A 17024-nucleotide genomic window follows, 5' to 3' on the forward strand; every position below is an offset into this window, starting at 1 on the left:
AGCTCAGTCAGTCACTTCTCATGGCATCTTGACGGTCTACTGTACGTTCCACCTCCCCTCCCCCCCCGTCTCTTTAGCGCTCTCTCCTTATTTGTTTTCCTGCGGTCTTCTCCACCTTTGTACTTTTCACTAGTTGAATCCTAGTTTCGATCGTCTTGGCTTGTCTTGCAGCATGCCATTCCACTCGTCTCGTCGGATGATAACTAACCAATTCCCTGCTTTTTCCGGGGTTTCTGCAATTTAGTGAGAAACGGCACTGAGGTCGTCGATGTGATAATTCCTCTTTCCCCCCACGCCACTCTTTTAGCCAGCATCACTTCCGTGTCTCCTCCTTTTACCCCGTAGTTTCCCCTCCCCCTCCCCCTTCTCCCCGTCATGGCTGACAGCAGTCTGGGGAAGAAAGAGCGGAGGAAGAGTCTGAGTGTGTTCAGCCCGTCGACGACCTCGTCCCTATCCGGCCTCGGTACCCATGATCGATCTCCATCCGACGATGCCCAAGTGGTGAAGAAGAAACGGCGCAATTCAGGATTCTTTGGTGGTCGGAACCCTAGTCCGCCCGGACCAAGCCATGGCCTCTGGCGCCCCGGAACGGCCGATACGAACGCTGCTGCATACGCGGCGGCGATGCCCAATGGGGCTTTCGAGGCGTCTCGTCCCCGACGGAAGTCGATACAAAAGAAACGGGCCTCCGTCTTTGGCTCTCTTCGATCGTTTCACTCGTTCGAGGACGATGACCGGTCGCTAGGCCGCTCAAAAGGTTCGCCATCTATGGACGATGACGAGGCCTCCGATTCTCGACAAGGCATTGGATCTATAATCTTACATCATGGGGAGATCCAAACCACCGGCGGCATGTGGAGGAAAAAGAGCCAGTATCTCGTTTTGACCGATACCCATCTCGTCCGGTTGAAGAGCCAAACTAAAGCAGCGGACATGTTTCCCTCAATCCCGCCGTCCTTTGCTCGCTCCGGTCCGAGCAATCGCCAGTCCATAACTTCGATCAGTTCATTAGGGGACCCACAACTCTCCACTATGAGCGACTCTGCTGCGGGAATCCCGCTGAATAGCATTGTCGCCGTGTACATGTTGGATGATGGGAAACCCTCCTCCACGGTGGAGGTAGCATACCTAGATGAGCGGGCTCACAAAGCAGCCTTCATCCAAATGCAGACGCCTGATCTGCAGGAACTCAACCTGTGGATGGTTGGAATTCGTTCTGCAGCCGAATTAATTCGACAGGGCAACCCTCTGCCTTTTGACCAGCGATCGATTGAATATGTCGTAAGGATGCTCGAATACGAAAGAGACTATGATCCGGAGACCTTTCGCATTTTTCGTGTCATTCAGATGGCTTCCAGCAAGTCTCCGGCGCGGACATCCTCAGAAGATCTTACCAAGCTATCCCCCACTGGATGCTATCTTGCCCTCGGCTCACATAAGCTTCATCTAATTCCTCTCCACAAGGTCTCCAACCGCGGCTCAGCCGTGTCCTTAAGCGACCTAGACAACACAACAACGTTCGGACTGATGAATTTGACCTGCTTGTCTATGGAATACGGAGATGATAGTCTGCACCTCACCTTTCGAATACCCCTATGTAAGCCGTTCTCGGTCTTCCTAGCGTCCGTCCACTCACTCGAGATCGCCTTTTGGATAAGGCAACAAACGGAATTTTTGCGGCCTCTCTGGGTCAGACAACCCTATGACTTCATCGTGCCTCGCGATCTGGGCAACGAATCTAATTTCCCTCCGGTGGATCTAAATGAGGATTATGGTTGCTTTGACCGAACACTAGTCGCCTACTCAGCGAGCTATGATATCGATACCTCCAACATTCGTTATACGATTGATGTGCAATGTGATGACGCTCCGTGCTTCAAGCTTCTACCTCCCGCCTCACCATCACGTCGCAAGTACACCGCCTTGGAGCTGGTTGCAGTATTGCGGGCATTGCGGTACAATGAATCGTTCCGGTCTATTTCCTTTAGCGGCGTCAGCTTGGATGCGCTTCAAGGTCTTCGTGACTACCATGGCCTGGATAAAGATATGCTTCTAAGCCGTGCCGGCGCTCCAATTCACATTACAGGCCAAGAGAGTCTCTCGGTTCTGTCCCAGGAGATCCGTGCCTTAACGCTGAAGAGCAATTGGCTTCGACGCTTGGACTTCTCAAACACTCTAAGTCGAACCCCCAACTCCGACAATGAAAGCCACGATCCAGGTTGCGGTATTCCAGAGGCGATCTTTCCGATATGTCGCCGGGAGCTGACAAGCGTTGATTGGGTTGTGCTGAACGGCATCAAGCTAGGGGACTCGGATCTCGATTACCTCGTAGACGCAGCCTCTCAAGGAGCAAGTCAGATGCGAGCATTAGAGGTAGGCAATTGCGGCTTATCGGTCCACGACCTTGACCTGTTACTTTCCACCACCATTACTCAGGCCCACACGCTGGAAGCAGTCAATATTTCAGGCGTGCAGGGCCGACTGAGCCCTGATATCCTTCAACAGTATCTTGGCTACTTTAAGCGGGTCAAGAAACTTGACTTATCACGTATTTCCAGGACGTCGGGGCCCGATCCGTTGATAACTGCGGAGACCTTGATCAACTGGCAGCTCGAGGAGCTCTCATTGAGTCGCACCAAAGTGAACCGGGAGACGGTGGATGCAATTGCTACCTACTTGGCCAGTGATCGATCGCGAGGGTTGCGTGTGCTTCGTCTCGACCAATGTGGGCTAACAGGACAAGACGTAGCTATCCTTTTACATTCATCGGTGGTTTCAGATTGCTCTCGCGACCTGCATTTACACGTCAATGAGAACCGACTAGACTTGGGATGCTCGTTTCTCTTCGACGCACTCGCAAAAAGCAAGTCGCCGCCCCATCTATCTATGCGAATGATCGACTTCAAAAAGGAAGAGCAGTTTCGAGACTTAGTCGAAGCTCTGCGCAAAAACCGATCCCTGAAGTATCTTGATATCTCGAAAGCATCCCTGCCGTACGATGCAGGACCGGAAACGTGCAGAGCATTGCAGTTAATGTTCGAAGAGAATGAGACGTTGGAAGACTTGGATATCAGTGGAGAAAGTGCCCACCTAGATGTGGCGAGATTTGGCATTGGTCTCAATCTAGCACTAACTGGTCTGAAAAGGAACAAGTCCTTGAAAGTGCTGAGAATCGAACACCAAAAACTGGGGCTCCAGGGCGCAAGTACACTGGCCTCCGTACTGGAGGAGAATGACTGTCTTCGTGAGGTCTATTGTGAAAACAACGACATCAACTTACAGTCGTTCACTGTTCTAGTTAACGGCCTGCAACGGAACAAGTCTCTATTGAGTCTATCATACATGGACCGCGATAGGATTCAGTCACTTGACAAGGTGCGCCGAGAGGTTGAAAGCGTCAAACGTGATATGGGCATCGCGCAAGGCTCCACTACGAGTACGATCCGTCGATCACTGAACGCGGCAAAACATGCGACAGTGGGACATAAATCAAGTAAACACTTGCATGCGTCGGGCCACCTTCGCTCCGGGGTCTCTATGCCCAACAATCTGGCAGTTGCTGAAACCTCACCTTTCCTATACCACGATATTGAAGTGATCCTCCAATCGCTGAATCGGAAATGGGACGCGGAGGTTTCTCGCCTACGCCGTTATTTATTCCGAAACTTCAACGTAGCGAATGGGGTTGAGGTTGAAACTGCTGCGCTTGATAGCGATGATGCTGCTAGCGACGGGCGCCCCAACACGGCAGCGAGCCTCGCAACGATGCTAGACAACCTGAAACTTGACGTAACAGTATCGGAAAAGGAAATTCAGCTGAGGCCGCAGACGAATACACAACCGTCGCCAAAGGCAAGCGAGCCCAACGAAGCAAGCCATCTAGACATTTTCCGAAGTCTCGACACGGAAACCAACATACAAATTGAGCCCAGAATGCGCCCACAGACGGCTCCTTTCTCTCTTGAATATGCGCCTCAGATTCTACCGTCGGATTACTCCAGTTCTAGTGGGCCTTCGTCACGGCTAGCGGTGCCGGTTCCTCCTATGCCATCCGTCGTCAGTAAATCCAGCAGTGTTCGCAGTGCCCGCAGCTCCAGTACCGTTTCTACCAGTGCGGGTACAGCTGCGAGTGCCCGCAGCTCATATGGTACAACTTCGTCGACGCTAAGAGGATTTCTTTCGGGAGGCGCATCAAGAGAGCGCAGACGGGCGGAAAAAATGAAGCCTGCAGCTGTTTGCGTTTCTCGTGACAGACCGCCGACGTTGCAATGGTCACCACCCAAACTTGACCTAGGGGACTTTCGATAGTCCTGACACTCGTTCAAAGCCCGTTAAAAAAAAGAAAAGAAAAGGGGAGGGGGGCTCTTCTTCGCTTTTGAGACGAATCACGAAAACTGAGTCACGAGACCCATTGAAATACATTTTCGCTAGTCGAAAGATTTACCTGCTCCAACGGTCCCTATGAAATACTTCGAGCTTTCTATCTTTATCTGCCCCTCTCCCTATACGTCCGAGTCGTACCCTGGCTTTGGTAGCACTTCTCTCAATCGCACGTCTTGCAGCTTGAATGATGGAAGCTGTGTGCTATCCATTATAATTGCATGGCGTCTCTCATATTCTCCTCTCCCATTCTCAATTTACCCTGATCTCGACTAGCTGGCGTTCGCTCTCGCCTGTCTCGAGTGTCTTTTTTTTTATCTTTTTTGCCATCCTTTTCCCCCTTACCTCCGTCTGCCTCCGGAAAGGCAAACATCTCACCACCAAGAGACGTACTTGGATTGACATTTGCGAGTTTGGCGTATCGGTTTGACGGCGTTTACCCCGTGCAATCTATCCTATTTGAGGGGTCAAATTCTCTAGGTGTTTTTGTGAAATCTATCTGGAAATGCGTTGCTTTTTGAGTTCACTTGATGCCCTAATTGTTAATGTCATAGAACCTATCATCATCGGTCTTGAAAGATTGAATCATGGGATTGAATTGGGCTATTGTTTTTGAGGCTTTTGTAGTATGGTGTTAGACTGGATATATAGCGGTACTGCGTATGTATGTATATGTATATATTTTGTGAATATAGACTGATCCAATTATATTACTTGGCTGTGATTCAGTTTGATGTTTGGTTATCTATGTATGTATAGTGGTCTCACAAACAACCCTTGCAGCTTCATCAAGAATCGCTAACTGGCTGGAATCCGGGGACCTTTCCTCAAGGCCCTTTGTGCGGGAACTTTAAGGAGTTAACGCCGCCCTCCGATGTTTACTCACAGCATCTCGGTGCTACAGAAGCCAACATCAACATGACTCCATTGTCTAGCTCTTAGTTGGGCATCTCAACGCTATAGATTTATTATATAGATTGCGCCGAATGTGAGTGGACTAGGTGTCTAAAAACCGCAAGTAAAGTATATACGAACGAACTAAAATAAAAAAAGAACAGCCAATCGTATACACAATGCTATCTAGAGCCCAGAGTACCCTGGGTTGGAACATCAAACAAACGCCATACAGGAATGGTACAGGCCGAACGCCCTGGATGCAAACACTCCAACCCCACAATCATAAAACTTGGAGTGCGAGACAATATTATACATAAGATCTTGAGAGGTATCTGTAGAATGGAGAAGTATTATAAGGTGGATGAATGAATAAGACGTATGACTGGGTCCTTGCTGGTCCCCAAACTTGGCTGATTAGGCTGAATCGTCAAGTACAACGATGCCATTCTCTTTGTCCAGCCTATTTTCTTTCTTGCGGTAGTCTCGTCCCTTTTTGCTGATCTCCCGTAGTCGCCGGATGTATACGTTGTTTGCGATGTCTTGTTCATCCTCTCCTCGGCCCGTGAGAGCTTTCTCCCGACGTTTTTGGCATGCTACGTACAAGGCGCGTGCTTTTTCTCCTTTTAATTCGCTTAGTTCGTACTCGACATTCCATTCATCGTGTGTTTTTAAGTCGTTGGGCCGCTCAACGATTCTACCGTTGACAAAGTTCTTGGTCACAAGAGTCATTGCAAGTAACTCGCGGCCATTGCTAGGGGCTTTCTCCGCGACTTCACTTTCAACTTCCGAGAGGAAGGCCTCGTCAAGTGGCGCTGATGAATCATATTCCGCTTCATAATCCTCGGAGCTAACTTCTGATGAGCTCGTCTCTTCATCAACTGACCTTTCTTGCTTATCAGAACTGCTAGACGGCTGAACCTCTTCTTTACCATCTGTGGGTGGGGCGTCTTCTTCCTCGGAGGGAGCTAGGTTCAAAACACGTCGCTGATACGCATCGATTTCAGCCTGATTCCTGGTCTGAATAGAGTGGATCTCATCGTCAGTGACGGGTTCCGCGAAGATGTACATGAACGGAGTTTGGGCGTCTCGGGTTTCAAAGTGAAGACGAATGGACCTTTCGGGGAACTTCGCCGTGACTTTGTCTAGAATCTTGTTCCACAATGCGATACTCAGACGGAACTCTGTGTCACCCAATGCCGTGTTATACTGGCCATGCAATGTTTGATCCATTTCCGGTAAGCTGACGTACTGGAATCCGAAAATGCGCTCAATGTTGTGAAAGGCAACGAAGATACCATCCATACGGCCAATTCGCACCTGAAGAGAGTATTTAAGAAAAGCCGCTCGGATCATGTCGTAAAATTCGCGTTCGTAGGATTCAAATGCGCCGTAGCGGTTTTGAATTTCATAACCAAGACCACGTTCAAAGTTACGGGCGTCCATCCGAATGGAGACTACAGCCCTCGTTTTGAGATCGAACATGCCAGTTCCAGGGAGCCTAGGGTCATATGCATCCAACTGAGATCTCATGAGGAAGTCACCGAGCGTAGAATAGTGATAGGACTCAGGAATAGCCTGTTCTTCCTCGGCAGAGATCTTGTTCTCACTTGACCGCCTATAGCGTTCAAAATCATCCTTCGGTAAGGTAAGGAGTTTCTCCATTGACTTTCCCAAGTTCATCAGGATATTGGCAGACTCAAACTCTTTGTCAGCGTCGATGGCATAGACCCCATCTTGGTATCGGAGAAACATGGCTGAAGGAGCACGCAGGAGACGTGTGAAGGACCTTAATTTATCCGGAAAACCTTGGGACAAGGTCCGAATATCTACTCCCCTCCATGCGGAAAGGAGATAATGAAAGTGGGACAACACAGAGGTCATGCTCGAAGATGACCCTATGTACTTCTTTTTTTCCTTCACCGCTATATCCCGGAGCGTATGATCCTTGGAAGAGGTGATATAGTCCTTCAAAGCATCAAAATCGAATTCGGTGACGGGCATGATCTGGCCCAAGTAGGGGTCAAAGTTGTAGACACGAGAACGGGGATCCCGAAGATGGTAGACACCCGGGCTGGAACAAAAGGGTAAGCTTGGGCCCACTTCTGAGACAGGCACTTGGGGTACTTACTTGAACAGAACCCTTTCAAGGCCAAAAGAGAGTCGTGGAACGGGCGCTGTTTCAACATCCAGAGCTAATGACAATTAGCGTATGTTCGATGTAGGTAATTGGCAAGAATACGTACGGTTTAACTGCAGGTCTTTCGATTCAACCTTGCCAAGCTCCTTTGCGTATATAGAGCTCATAACGAACGACAGGTTCTTAGGGCTTTCCTGTTCTTTTACACTTGTAGCTTTCGTTGAATCCAGGTGAGAAACGATCGATTGGAGTGACGACTTGATACGAAATGTCTGACATTGTTTAGCGATACCAGCAATGCGAGGTCCATAATTTATGCTCACCGAATCTTCTTGAGTCGCTGCAGCGGGCTGTTCTGTCTGTTCTGGATGGTCTTTCGAGACTTTCGTCTTTTGCTTCTCCTTGGCTAAGGCTCTCCGAGTTTTTATCGCAGACATCTTTCGAGTCTTCCCGGTAATTTTCTTTGATCCCTTGCCAGCAGTACGCACCGACTGATCCTTGGATGGCTCGCCATCCTCGGCTGGCGAGGTCGTGTCATCGTCACTTTTGGCGGCTTCATCATCATCGCGAGCATTGGAAGTTGACTTGAGGTGATTGAGTCTCTTGTTGTGCTGCTTTGGATGCTCGCTAGGAGACCGGCTCTTCTGGTCTTTCTGCGGTGGTGGGCTCTTTTCATCAAAGCAAAGTCAGTCTGTGTACATACCCCATAGAGTAGGGGAGTTGCAAAGCGCGATTGGATGAAGGGATATATGAAGTAGACAGTTGAGTTGCCAGGTACATGATCCGGAGATAATCGTACCTTTTCCAGAGCCGACAAACCCTCTGAGACAACCCGAGGGGATGCGTCTTCAATGCCCGAGTTTGCGCGATATGGAGTGTTGGAGTACAGGCGGAGCCTAGTGCGACCTCCGAACCTCTGGGCTAAACAGGAGATGCAGACATGTTCGCGGAGAGGGTCTGAAACAGACCGCAAGGAAGCCCGGAACATTCAGGTCAAACGCTTCGGAGCAGCCTTTGGAGCAGTAAATACTGATATTTCCGTCAATTGATAAGAGCTGGCGGAAAAGTGTTGATGCTTGAAAGTTGAAAAGCTTGAGCAGCTTCATTACATTTGCTCTTTTTTTATTTTTCTGCCGTGCAGCTCCTCACCGCTCTGAGGGTGACGAGAAGCCCGGCGGCGGTATGGATCATTCTGAAATTAGGCTGTATGTACAGTACCGTACATTACGATGGTCACAGAAACATGCCATACGGTATGTATACCCCAAGGGTATGTATCTATCACGTGGGCGATAGTCGAAGTGATTCTGTTCGTTTTCTCTTTTGATTTCTGACATTTTTCAGTCTCTATCTTCCTTGGCTAAATGTCGAATATAGTAAGTATCTAAGGGATAAGAGGTAGATGCTACTCATTCGGTGCCGAACTCTTATCGGACAAGCCCCATCTCTCCAGATTTCTTTTAGTCTAACCTTCACACCGATAACAAAACACTCAACCCATACACACACACATACATATAAACATTACATTTATATATATTCTTGTACGGGAAGAGAGTGGGAAGGAAAAGAAAAAAATTACCCAAAGAATTAATCCATAGAAAGATATTTAGAGAGAAAAAAAAAATTCAAACCAACGACTAATAAAATACACTCATCTCATAGCCAAATCCGGGGTCGGAGAAAAAGACGCCCCGCCGTCCCGCCAGCAGAAAAAAAAAAAGGTGCGGTGACTCTTAACACCCCCGAGAACTCAAGATTTGGCTCTTCCCCAAGCGATACACTTGCTATACATGCAGCTTGCTCTCAAGTTGACTCTCCAGTGAGGTGAGTATCGGTTCTGATATAATTGTGTGCTTGTTGAGGTTTCTTGGGTATTGGAACCTCAACAATGATAAAAGAGAGGGGCACTTCAACTATTTCATATACTATGACTTGCCCCTCCATTCTTTCCGCCCCAAAAAGCAATCCACCACATATGTTACCTCTCTGCAATACTATTCTCGCGTGGGTAGGAAATCCAGTTCCTAATAATTTCCCCAATTAGGTTTACTCGAGAACACTGCACTCGAAATGTCCCAAGAACAGTTGCGCGTCCTCATCGTCGGCAACGGCGGCCGCGAACATGCCCTGGCTTGGAAGCTGAGTCAATCCCCTCGGGTCGAAATCGTGTATGTCGCCCCAGGTAATGGTGGAACTGGCTTGGGGGCTCCTAGCAAGATTTCAAATGCCAATGTCAAGGGCAATGACTACCCTGGCCTAGTGACATTCGCTCAAAAGAACGGAGTCAATTTGGTGGTTCCGGGACCGGAGGCCCCTCTTGTGGATGGCATCCAAGGATATTTCCAAGCAGGTGGGGAGAACCTCAATTACAAACAAGACAGACGAGATGTTGACATTTCGATAAGTTGGTATTAGGTGCTTTGGTCCTTCCAAGGCCGCTGCGCGCATGGAGGGCTCCAAGGCCTTCTCCAAGGATTTCATGAAGCGCCATAGCATTCCCACGGCTGCGTACGAGAACTTCCGCGAGTATGAGCCTGCCCGTCAATACATCGACTCCATTTCCCACAATGTTGTCATCAAGGCAGATGGCCTGGCTGGTGGCAAGGGTGTTGTTATCCCGCAGACCAAGGAGGAAGCCCACCAAGCACTCCGCGAAATGATGTTGGACCGCCAGTTTGGCGATGCCGGTAACGAGGTTGTTATCGAAGAGTACCTCGAGGGTGACGAGCTCAGTGTTCTCACCTTTAGTGACGGCTACACTATCCGATCCCTCCCTCCTGCACAGGATCACAAGCGTATCTTCGACGGTGACCAGGGTCCCAACACCGGCGGTATGGGGTGCTATGCTCCTACCCCAATCTCCTCAAAAGAAGTCCTTGAGGAGATTGACCGCACCATTGTGCAGCCTTCAGTTGACGGCATGAGGAGAGATGGTTTGTCCTTACACATTGGCCAAAGAATTATACCAATAGAGTGCTAACCGCTTCAAGGTTTTCCTTTCGTGGGTATCCTCTTCACCGGACTTATGATGACGAAGAATGGCCCTAAAGTCCTCGAATATAATGTTAGAGGTGGAGACCCGGAGACTCAAACTCTCCTGCCCCTGCTCAGCGATGACACTGATTTAGCGGAGATTATGGTTGCTTGTACCGAACACTGGCTCGACGGTGTCTCAATCAACGTCAAGCCTGACTTCTCCACCACCGTCATCGCAGTGGCGGGTGGATATCCTGGATCTTATGCCAAGGGCAAAGCCATCACCCTTGACCCGGTCCCGGAGGACACCTTGATCTTCCATGCCGGAACCACACTCGTTGGCAACGAACTCCAGACTTCTGGTGGTCGGGTCATTGCTTCCACTGCTACAGCATCGAGTCTCGAGGAAGCCGTCCGCAAGAGCTATTCTGGCATTTCCACAATTCACTTTGAAGACATGTTCTACCGTAAGGACATCGCGCACCGCGCCTTCAGGCAAAGGGATGCTGTTGAATCCCAGAAGGAGTCTCTCACCTATGCCTCTGCCGGTGTTTCTATTGACGCTGGTAATGACCTCGTCAATCAGATCAAGAGCTCTGTTGCTCAAACCAAGCGTCCTGGTACAGATGCAGTGATCGGTGGCTTTGGCGGCCTCTTTTCTCTGGCTGCTGCCAACTCTGCCTACCACCCTCACTCCCCTACATTGATCGGAGCCATCGATGGTGTTGGAACCAAACTCAAGATCGCACACACCGTGGGGGTTCACGACACGGTAGGTATTGACCTTGTAGCCATGAACGTCAACGACCTGGTCGTCCAAGGCGCAGAGCCCCTGTTTTTCCTCGACTGCTATTCTTGCGGTAAATTGGACGTCAACACGGCCTCTGCTTTCGTCACTGGTGTTGCCAACGGTTGTGTGCAGGCCGGATGTGCCCTCATTGGCGGTGAGACTGCCGAAATGCCTGGCCTCTTCATTGACGACACCTATGATGCTGTGGGTGCTGCCGTAGGTGCGATCAACACTACTGGAGAGAACGCTCGTGCTATTCTTCCCGAGATCTCCGCTATGCAAGATGGCGATGTTCTCCTCGCCTTGGCTTCCTCCGGTCCTCATTCGAACGGGTACTCTCTCGTCCGGAAGATCGTCGAACGCTCTGGATTGAGCTACGACGACCCGGCTCCTTTCTCGATGCCTTTCAGCAACGAACCTCTTTCCCTCGGCCGTGCCCTCCTTACCCCAACCCGCATTTACGTGAAGCCTCTCCTTAAAGCGCTCTCCATCCCCTCCAGCAACAAGACTACCGGCCACTTCTCGTCAGCCATTAAGGGTCTTGCCCACATCACTGGTGGCGGTCTGGTTGACAATGTGCCTCGTATGCTACCCTCGACGCTGACTGCGCATATCAACGTCTCTACCTGGCAGCTTCCACCGGTGTTCGCCTGGCTTAAGAAGAATGGCAATGTAACTGCCAATGAGATGGCGCGTGCGCTCAACTGCGGTGTGGGTATGATCATCGCTGTTGAGAAGGAGGCCGCTGCCGCAGTCAAGGATCTGCTGCAGAAGGAGGGAGAGACGGTCTACGAGGTCGGTGAGCTCAAGACTAAGAACGAGGGAGAGGAGGGATGTATCCTCCAGGGTTTGGAGACGTGGGACGCTTAGATGCACTGTTGTATCATCATTCGGTGATATGTGATGATTTACCCTTCGGGTTTTCTTTTTTTTCCCCTGATGTTTTATCTTCTGATTACTGTGCGACGATGGATGAACTCAAGACCAAAGCAGATGAGAATTTTAAAAGTGAACAGATTATGCATACGTCAAGTCGATAGAGATGCTAGACTAACTCGATGACTTTTGTCCGATCTCCAATAAGGCACCCTGGCCCATCAACAATATCACAAGGTACAGCTTTGCTTACGAACGGGGCCCAGACTGGTCTGTGAACGACAATGACATCATGGTTTGTACTACGATGGCTGGTGTTCTTGAGCCGCAAACGACCTGCCAGCGGTCTATCGATTCTTGGCCGGAGTGCGCTGTAGACGATACGGCCCTATTTGCAGTCTACATAGGCCCCAGGAAGCAACACTAGACAATCGTGACAAGGTGCAGTCAATTTGAAGTCGAGCCCCGTGTGAACCGGGCCAGAATAGCAATGTTTCAGCAGCATTTTAGAATCGTAGCTAGCCCGGAGGCGAGAAATCGTTAGGGAAAAAGGTCCAGTATGGAAATAAGGATTCAAACACGAGTGTAGAACTATATGAATAGAGCTTTCACCCCTCCGTCCACATGACCCATGTACATCCTTCGCTTACGTCCCTCTCCCCTTCTTGCTTTCAGGAACAACTTGTTGCCGGCGAAAGCGCCCGCGTCGAGCGACAAGCGTCTCAAATAAACCATCTCTATTCCACAGCTAAAACAAAGTTCCTTTTTCAGGCGATCTTCCTCCTAGTGCGAGTCAGAGAGGCCCGCATGTCGCCAGTCTCCGTTTGATATTTTAATACAGGAAAATACGACGAAAAAAACTAACCATGCACAAGAGCTGCACGAGGGAGTTAGTGAGGGCTGGGTTCAAGGGATCATGCAGATGAACTATACCTTAGAAGCACTTGCGGTGAACGATCGAAGGACCGCTCTCGTCGTACTCCTGCTTGGAGATCCACATCTGCTGGAAAGTGGACAGGGAAGCCAAGATGGAACCACCAATCCAGACGGAGTATTTACGCTCAGGAGGAGCAATGATCTTGACCTTCATAGACGAGGGGGCAAGGGCGGTGATTTCCTTCTGCATACGATCGGAGATACCAGGGTACATGGTAGTACCACCAGACTAAATATTCGTTAGTGATTTGCTACTCTCTGAACTGGACCCGAGACCGTAGGTAGAAAACGTACCATGACGATGTTACCGTAGAGATCCTTACGGACATCAACATCACACTTCATGATGGAGTTGAAGGTGGTAACGTGGATACCACCGCTTTCCAGACCCAGAACGCTAGGTTGGAAGAGAGCCTCAGGAGCACGGAAACGCTCGTTACCAATGGTGATGACCTGGCCATCGGGAAGCTCGTAGGACTTCTCGAGGCTGGAGCTCTGAGAGGCGGTCTGGATCTCCTGCTCGAAGTCGAGGGCGACGTAGCAAAGCTTCTCCTTGATGTCACGGACGATTTCACGCTCAGCGGTGGTGGAGAAAGTGTATCCGCGCTCAGCCAAGATCTTCATGAGGTAATCGGTCAAGTCACGACCAGCCATGTCAACACGGGAAATGGCGTGGGGGAGGGCGAAACCCTCGTAGATGGGGACAACGTGGGTGACACCGTCACCAGAGTCCAGAACGATACCGGTGGTACGACCGGAGGCATACAGGGACAGGACGGCCTGGATGGAGACGTAGAAGGCAGGGGCGTTGAAGGTCTCGAAGACGATCTGGGTCATCTTCTCACGGTTGGACTTGGGGTTAATAGGGGCTTCGGTCAAGAGAACCGGGTGCTCCTCAGGAGCAACACGGAGCTCGTTGTAGAATGTGTGATGCCAGATCTTCTCCATGTCATCCCAGTTTGTGACGACACCGTGCTCGATGGGATATCTGAGGGTGAGGATACCACGCTTGGACTGTGCCTCATCACCGACATAAGAGTCCTTCTGACCCATACCAATCATGATACTGATACATTGTCAGTGGCCATCGCTCTAGAGTAGCTGGCTGGGAGGATCGGAGGATATTTACCCATGATGACGGGGACGACCGACAATGGAGGCTAAATTTCAGGTCAGTAAATCGAGTTCATTATGATGTGGGGCCACGCGTCACAGCTGATCCATCCAGATGGCGCTTATTTACTGCGAGAAAAACAGTAACAGCTATCCCTGAGGACTTGGAGAGGGATGGCGAGCACGGGAGGGGAATGTATCAGGCTAATGCGGGGGTTGACTTACGGAAGACAGCACGGGGGGCATCGTCACCGGCGAAACCGGCCTTGCACATACCCGAACTAAGGGCAGTTTTGTCAGTATAGGAGCCAAGTGACGTTTACGCATTGAGAACAAAAGAAAATCCATCTCGTCGTTGCGATTCCAGAAAACAGAAAAGCTAGAAGCTGAGTCCGGATAGGAATTCTCGATCAGTGCGACCGGTGCCGGCAGCTGGTGTTTTGCTGCTCGGATGGGATGGAAAACACTTTGGGGGGGGGGGGGGGGGGGTTCCATCAACAAAACCATCAAAAACCAACAAGAACATACCCATTGTCAATGACGAGAGCAGCAACTTCCTCTATACGAGCGAGACAGGATGATATTAGTGACACGGTCGGACAAAGCATCGGCAGAGGGAGGGGAAGAGAACAGCTTGACGCAAGGCGCTGAGGTGGCAGAAACCTTACCTTCCATGATGACTGAATAGGATTACTACGAGGGAAAAAGGAAAAAGAAAGGAAACGAGAATGAGAAGAGCTATTAAAAAAGGTTGGGAAGATAGGGACGAGAAAGAGGAGAGAATAAGGTGGTGATGAAGGTCAAGTTGGGCGAGTGAGTGAGAGAGAGGGAAAGAGTAGCAAGTGTGGTGGAAGTAAGTTGGTTGAGGTGTGGGTGGAGGAGGAGAGACGGAGCAGGATTACTGGTCGAGCGTATTTAGTAAGAAAAGCAGGTTGTCGCAGAAAAGGGAAGGGGGAGGGGGTTAAGAGGAAAAGGAGAGGTTGGCGGTAAAATTAGGTATTAGGGGGGTAAAGGGAAGTGAGTGGCCTTAGAGGAGCATGCTAGGTGAGCGTATGTGGGTAAGCCTAAATTGGACTATACGGGACCACGCTGTTCTATGATTAGGCGGCAAATAGGGGGTTTTTTGTGGTGCCGTTGGGCCCGACTGCTGTCACCGCCACACTGTGTCAGTAATGAACCGTAATAGATTTCCGGTACGGAACAAGAGCGAGAGAAGTTGGAGCAGTTGCATTCCATATTGATTTTTGATAAGTTCTTCTTGTTGACACAAGAGAAGAAGCAAAAGGAAAATCGATACTAGTAGGGACGGTGTATAATCCTTCCATTCCTTCCTCGATCTCCATTCCATGATAGTTTCGTCCCCGAATTCCACCTATCGTCGCCTCCAAGGTAAGAACGGTTCGGGAAGGATACCAGCTGAGGTGTCCTTTCTTTTCCCCTTCCCTTAAAGCACTGCTGGATGGCAAAACCACTTGCGCATCCTCGTGGGGCAGATCCTGTGGCTGTTTACGAATGGTTCAGCCCATAGCGTCCCGGCGAACAGGGTCACAAAAGTAATCAGGGTCGGCTATCACCATAAGCTCTGGACATGATGACGATGTCGAATTCCAGGCTTCCGGATTCTTTACGAGTACAATCCCTCTGAACCTTGCCCCTCTTTTTTTTTACGTTCTTCTTGCGAATCACCATTGTCTAGGGTCTAGAAGATTGTGGGGTTCTCTGAATGTCAGACTTATTGCTGATCTTCAACAAGTCTCTTCCAAGGGAAATTAATTCACCATTGAAGGTTTGATAGGCGACGATACCAATGGCGGTCATATCCATACGCTATCGTCCATTGCATGTGCGCGTACATAGTACTGTGCTGCAATTCCTGCCTTCCTTACCGCCTTTTCATCCATTCCGATGAGATTCTCATGAGTCCCAATACTAGTAGTACTCCGTACCGGTGCCCAATTTCCGGGAGAAGTCGGTCGATCACTGTTGGCATCTTTTCGTAATTACGGTCGTCATTCAATACCAGCCAGCTTCACAATGGACTGACAGTGTCCGCGGGGTTGACATCCCATCGCGGGGTAGCAGGATTTTGTGCGACGAGTAGGTATTATGTAAGCGGGGTGTTACGATCTAACTATGTAGTCACTGTACTGTATTAGCCGTTATGTATACTAAGTCCTAGTTGGATGTATGGATGCGATGCTATCCACCAAATTAGATCCCATTATCTCTATACTTGCGCTGGTGGACAGAGGTTTCTTTGTCTCGATTGTCACACCCTCATGTTAGAATGAACATATCGAAATCATCCAAAAGCAGAGGTAGTACACTAGATTGGCATTTTCTCTGGATAAGTAGGGGCTACCCTGACCCCTATGGTAACCATCTCCAGCGACTGCATATATGGCCCGCTACAAACATCATATAGTGTTGGTAAAGGGAGGAGAGGTTCGTGACTGGAGGCCCCAGGACGCATTGCATGCCGGGGATTTTTAGATCCACTACAGCTTTCCTCCGTATTCGTATCGTATGAGCGGGTCTGCACGAGCCTGTCTCGTTCATGGTGAGGAAGGCGACTTATTATCTTCTCAGGCTTACGAGTTAAGTAGTTATATGATAATGATCAGTCATAGCCCGCCTGCGGATTGAGTAGGTTATGGAGGGGTAGATCAGGTACCTATCCGATTCTGAACCCATCTCCGTATGAAGCAGAAGAGGCGGTCCATAGTGATCAATTCCTAAATTAATGGATTCGAGATGAGTTTCAGCTTGTTTATGTTCGACATACAATGTATACATCTAAGAGTTTGCTGTGGTGGGATTGGGCAAGCGGCGGCGGGGAAGATTCCTGAACCATCTGGACGCATCGAGAACACCACCAAATTGCCCCTCCGAAATATTCGTTCTTTTTTTTGGTTC

At 49.7% G+C, this 17024-nt stretch overlaps 4 protein-coding genes across 4 annotated transcripts; 2 read left to right on the forward strand and 2 right to left on the reverse strand.

Moving 5' to 3' along the window:
• Window positions 1-375: 375 nt before the first annotated feature.
• ABOM_011205 (uncharacterized protein) lies at window positions 376-4308 on the forward strand (the record flags this gene model as incomplete). The annotated part of the gene is made up of 1 exon (XM_022538333.1): window positions 376-4308. The coding sequence occupies one exon, from the start codon at window positions 376-378 to the stop codon at window positions 4306-4308; it is 3933 nt and encodes a 1310-aa protein (XP_022383980.1).
• A 1383-nt stretch (window positions 4309-5691) lies between these two features.
• Window positions 5692-8402, reverse strand: ABOM_011206 (Pet127 family protein; the record flags this gene model as incomplete). Its single annotated transcript, XM_022538334.1, has 4 exons — window positions 5692-7348; window positions 7406-7469; window positions 7521-8082; window positions 8214-8402. 4 exons carry the CDS (start codon window positions 8400-8402, stop codon window positions 5692-5694), a joined length of 2472 nt encoding a protein of 823 aa, XP_022383968.1.
• Window positions 8403-9463: 1061 nt separating this feature from the next.
• Window positions 9464-12053, forward strand: ade1 (bifunctional aminoimidazole ribotide synthase/glycinamide ribotide synthase; the record flags this gene model as incomplete). Its single annotated transcript, XM_022538335.1, has 3 exons — window positions 9464-9767; window positions 9823-10350; window positions 10408-12053. Coding segments are annotated over 3 exons (2478 nt in total), but the record flags the coding sequence as incomplete, so codon positions are not given.
• Window positions 12054-12993: 940 nt separating this feature from the next.
• On the reverse strand, window positions 12994-14783 carry act1 (actin ACT1; the record flags this gene model as incomplete). The annotated part of the gene is made up of 6 exons (XM_022538336.1): window positions 12994-13224; window positions 13290-14061; window positions 14125-14155; window positions 14334-14389; window positions 14637-14667; window positions 14777-14783. The coding sequence occupies 6 exons, from the start codon at window positions 14781-14783 to the stop codon at window positions 12994-12996; spliced, it is 1128 nt and encodes a 375-aa protein (XP_022383962.1).
• Between the last annotated feature and the right edge of the window lie 2241 nt (window positions 14784-17024).

The sequence above is a fragment of the Aspergillus bombycis genome, assembly GCF_001792695.1.
Source record: "Aspergillus bombycis strain NRRL26010 chromosome Unknown contig00152, whole genome shotgun sequence".
In the NCBI taxonomy this organism is placed as follows: Eukaryota; Fungi; Ascomycota; class Eurotiomycetes; order Eurotiales; family Aspergillaceae; genus Aspergillus; species Aspergillus bombycis.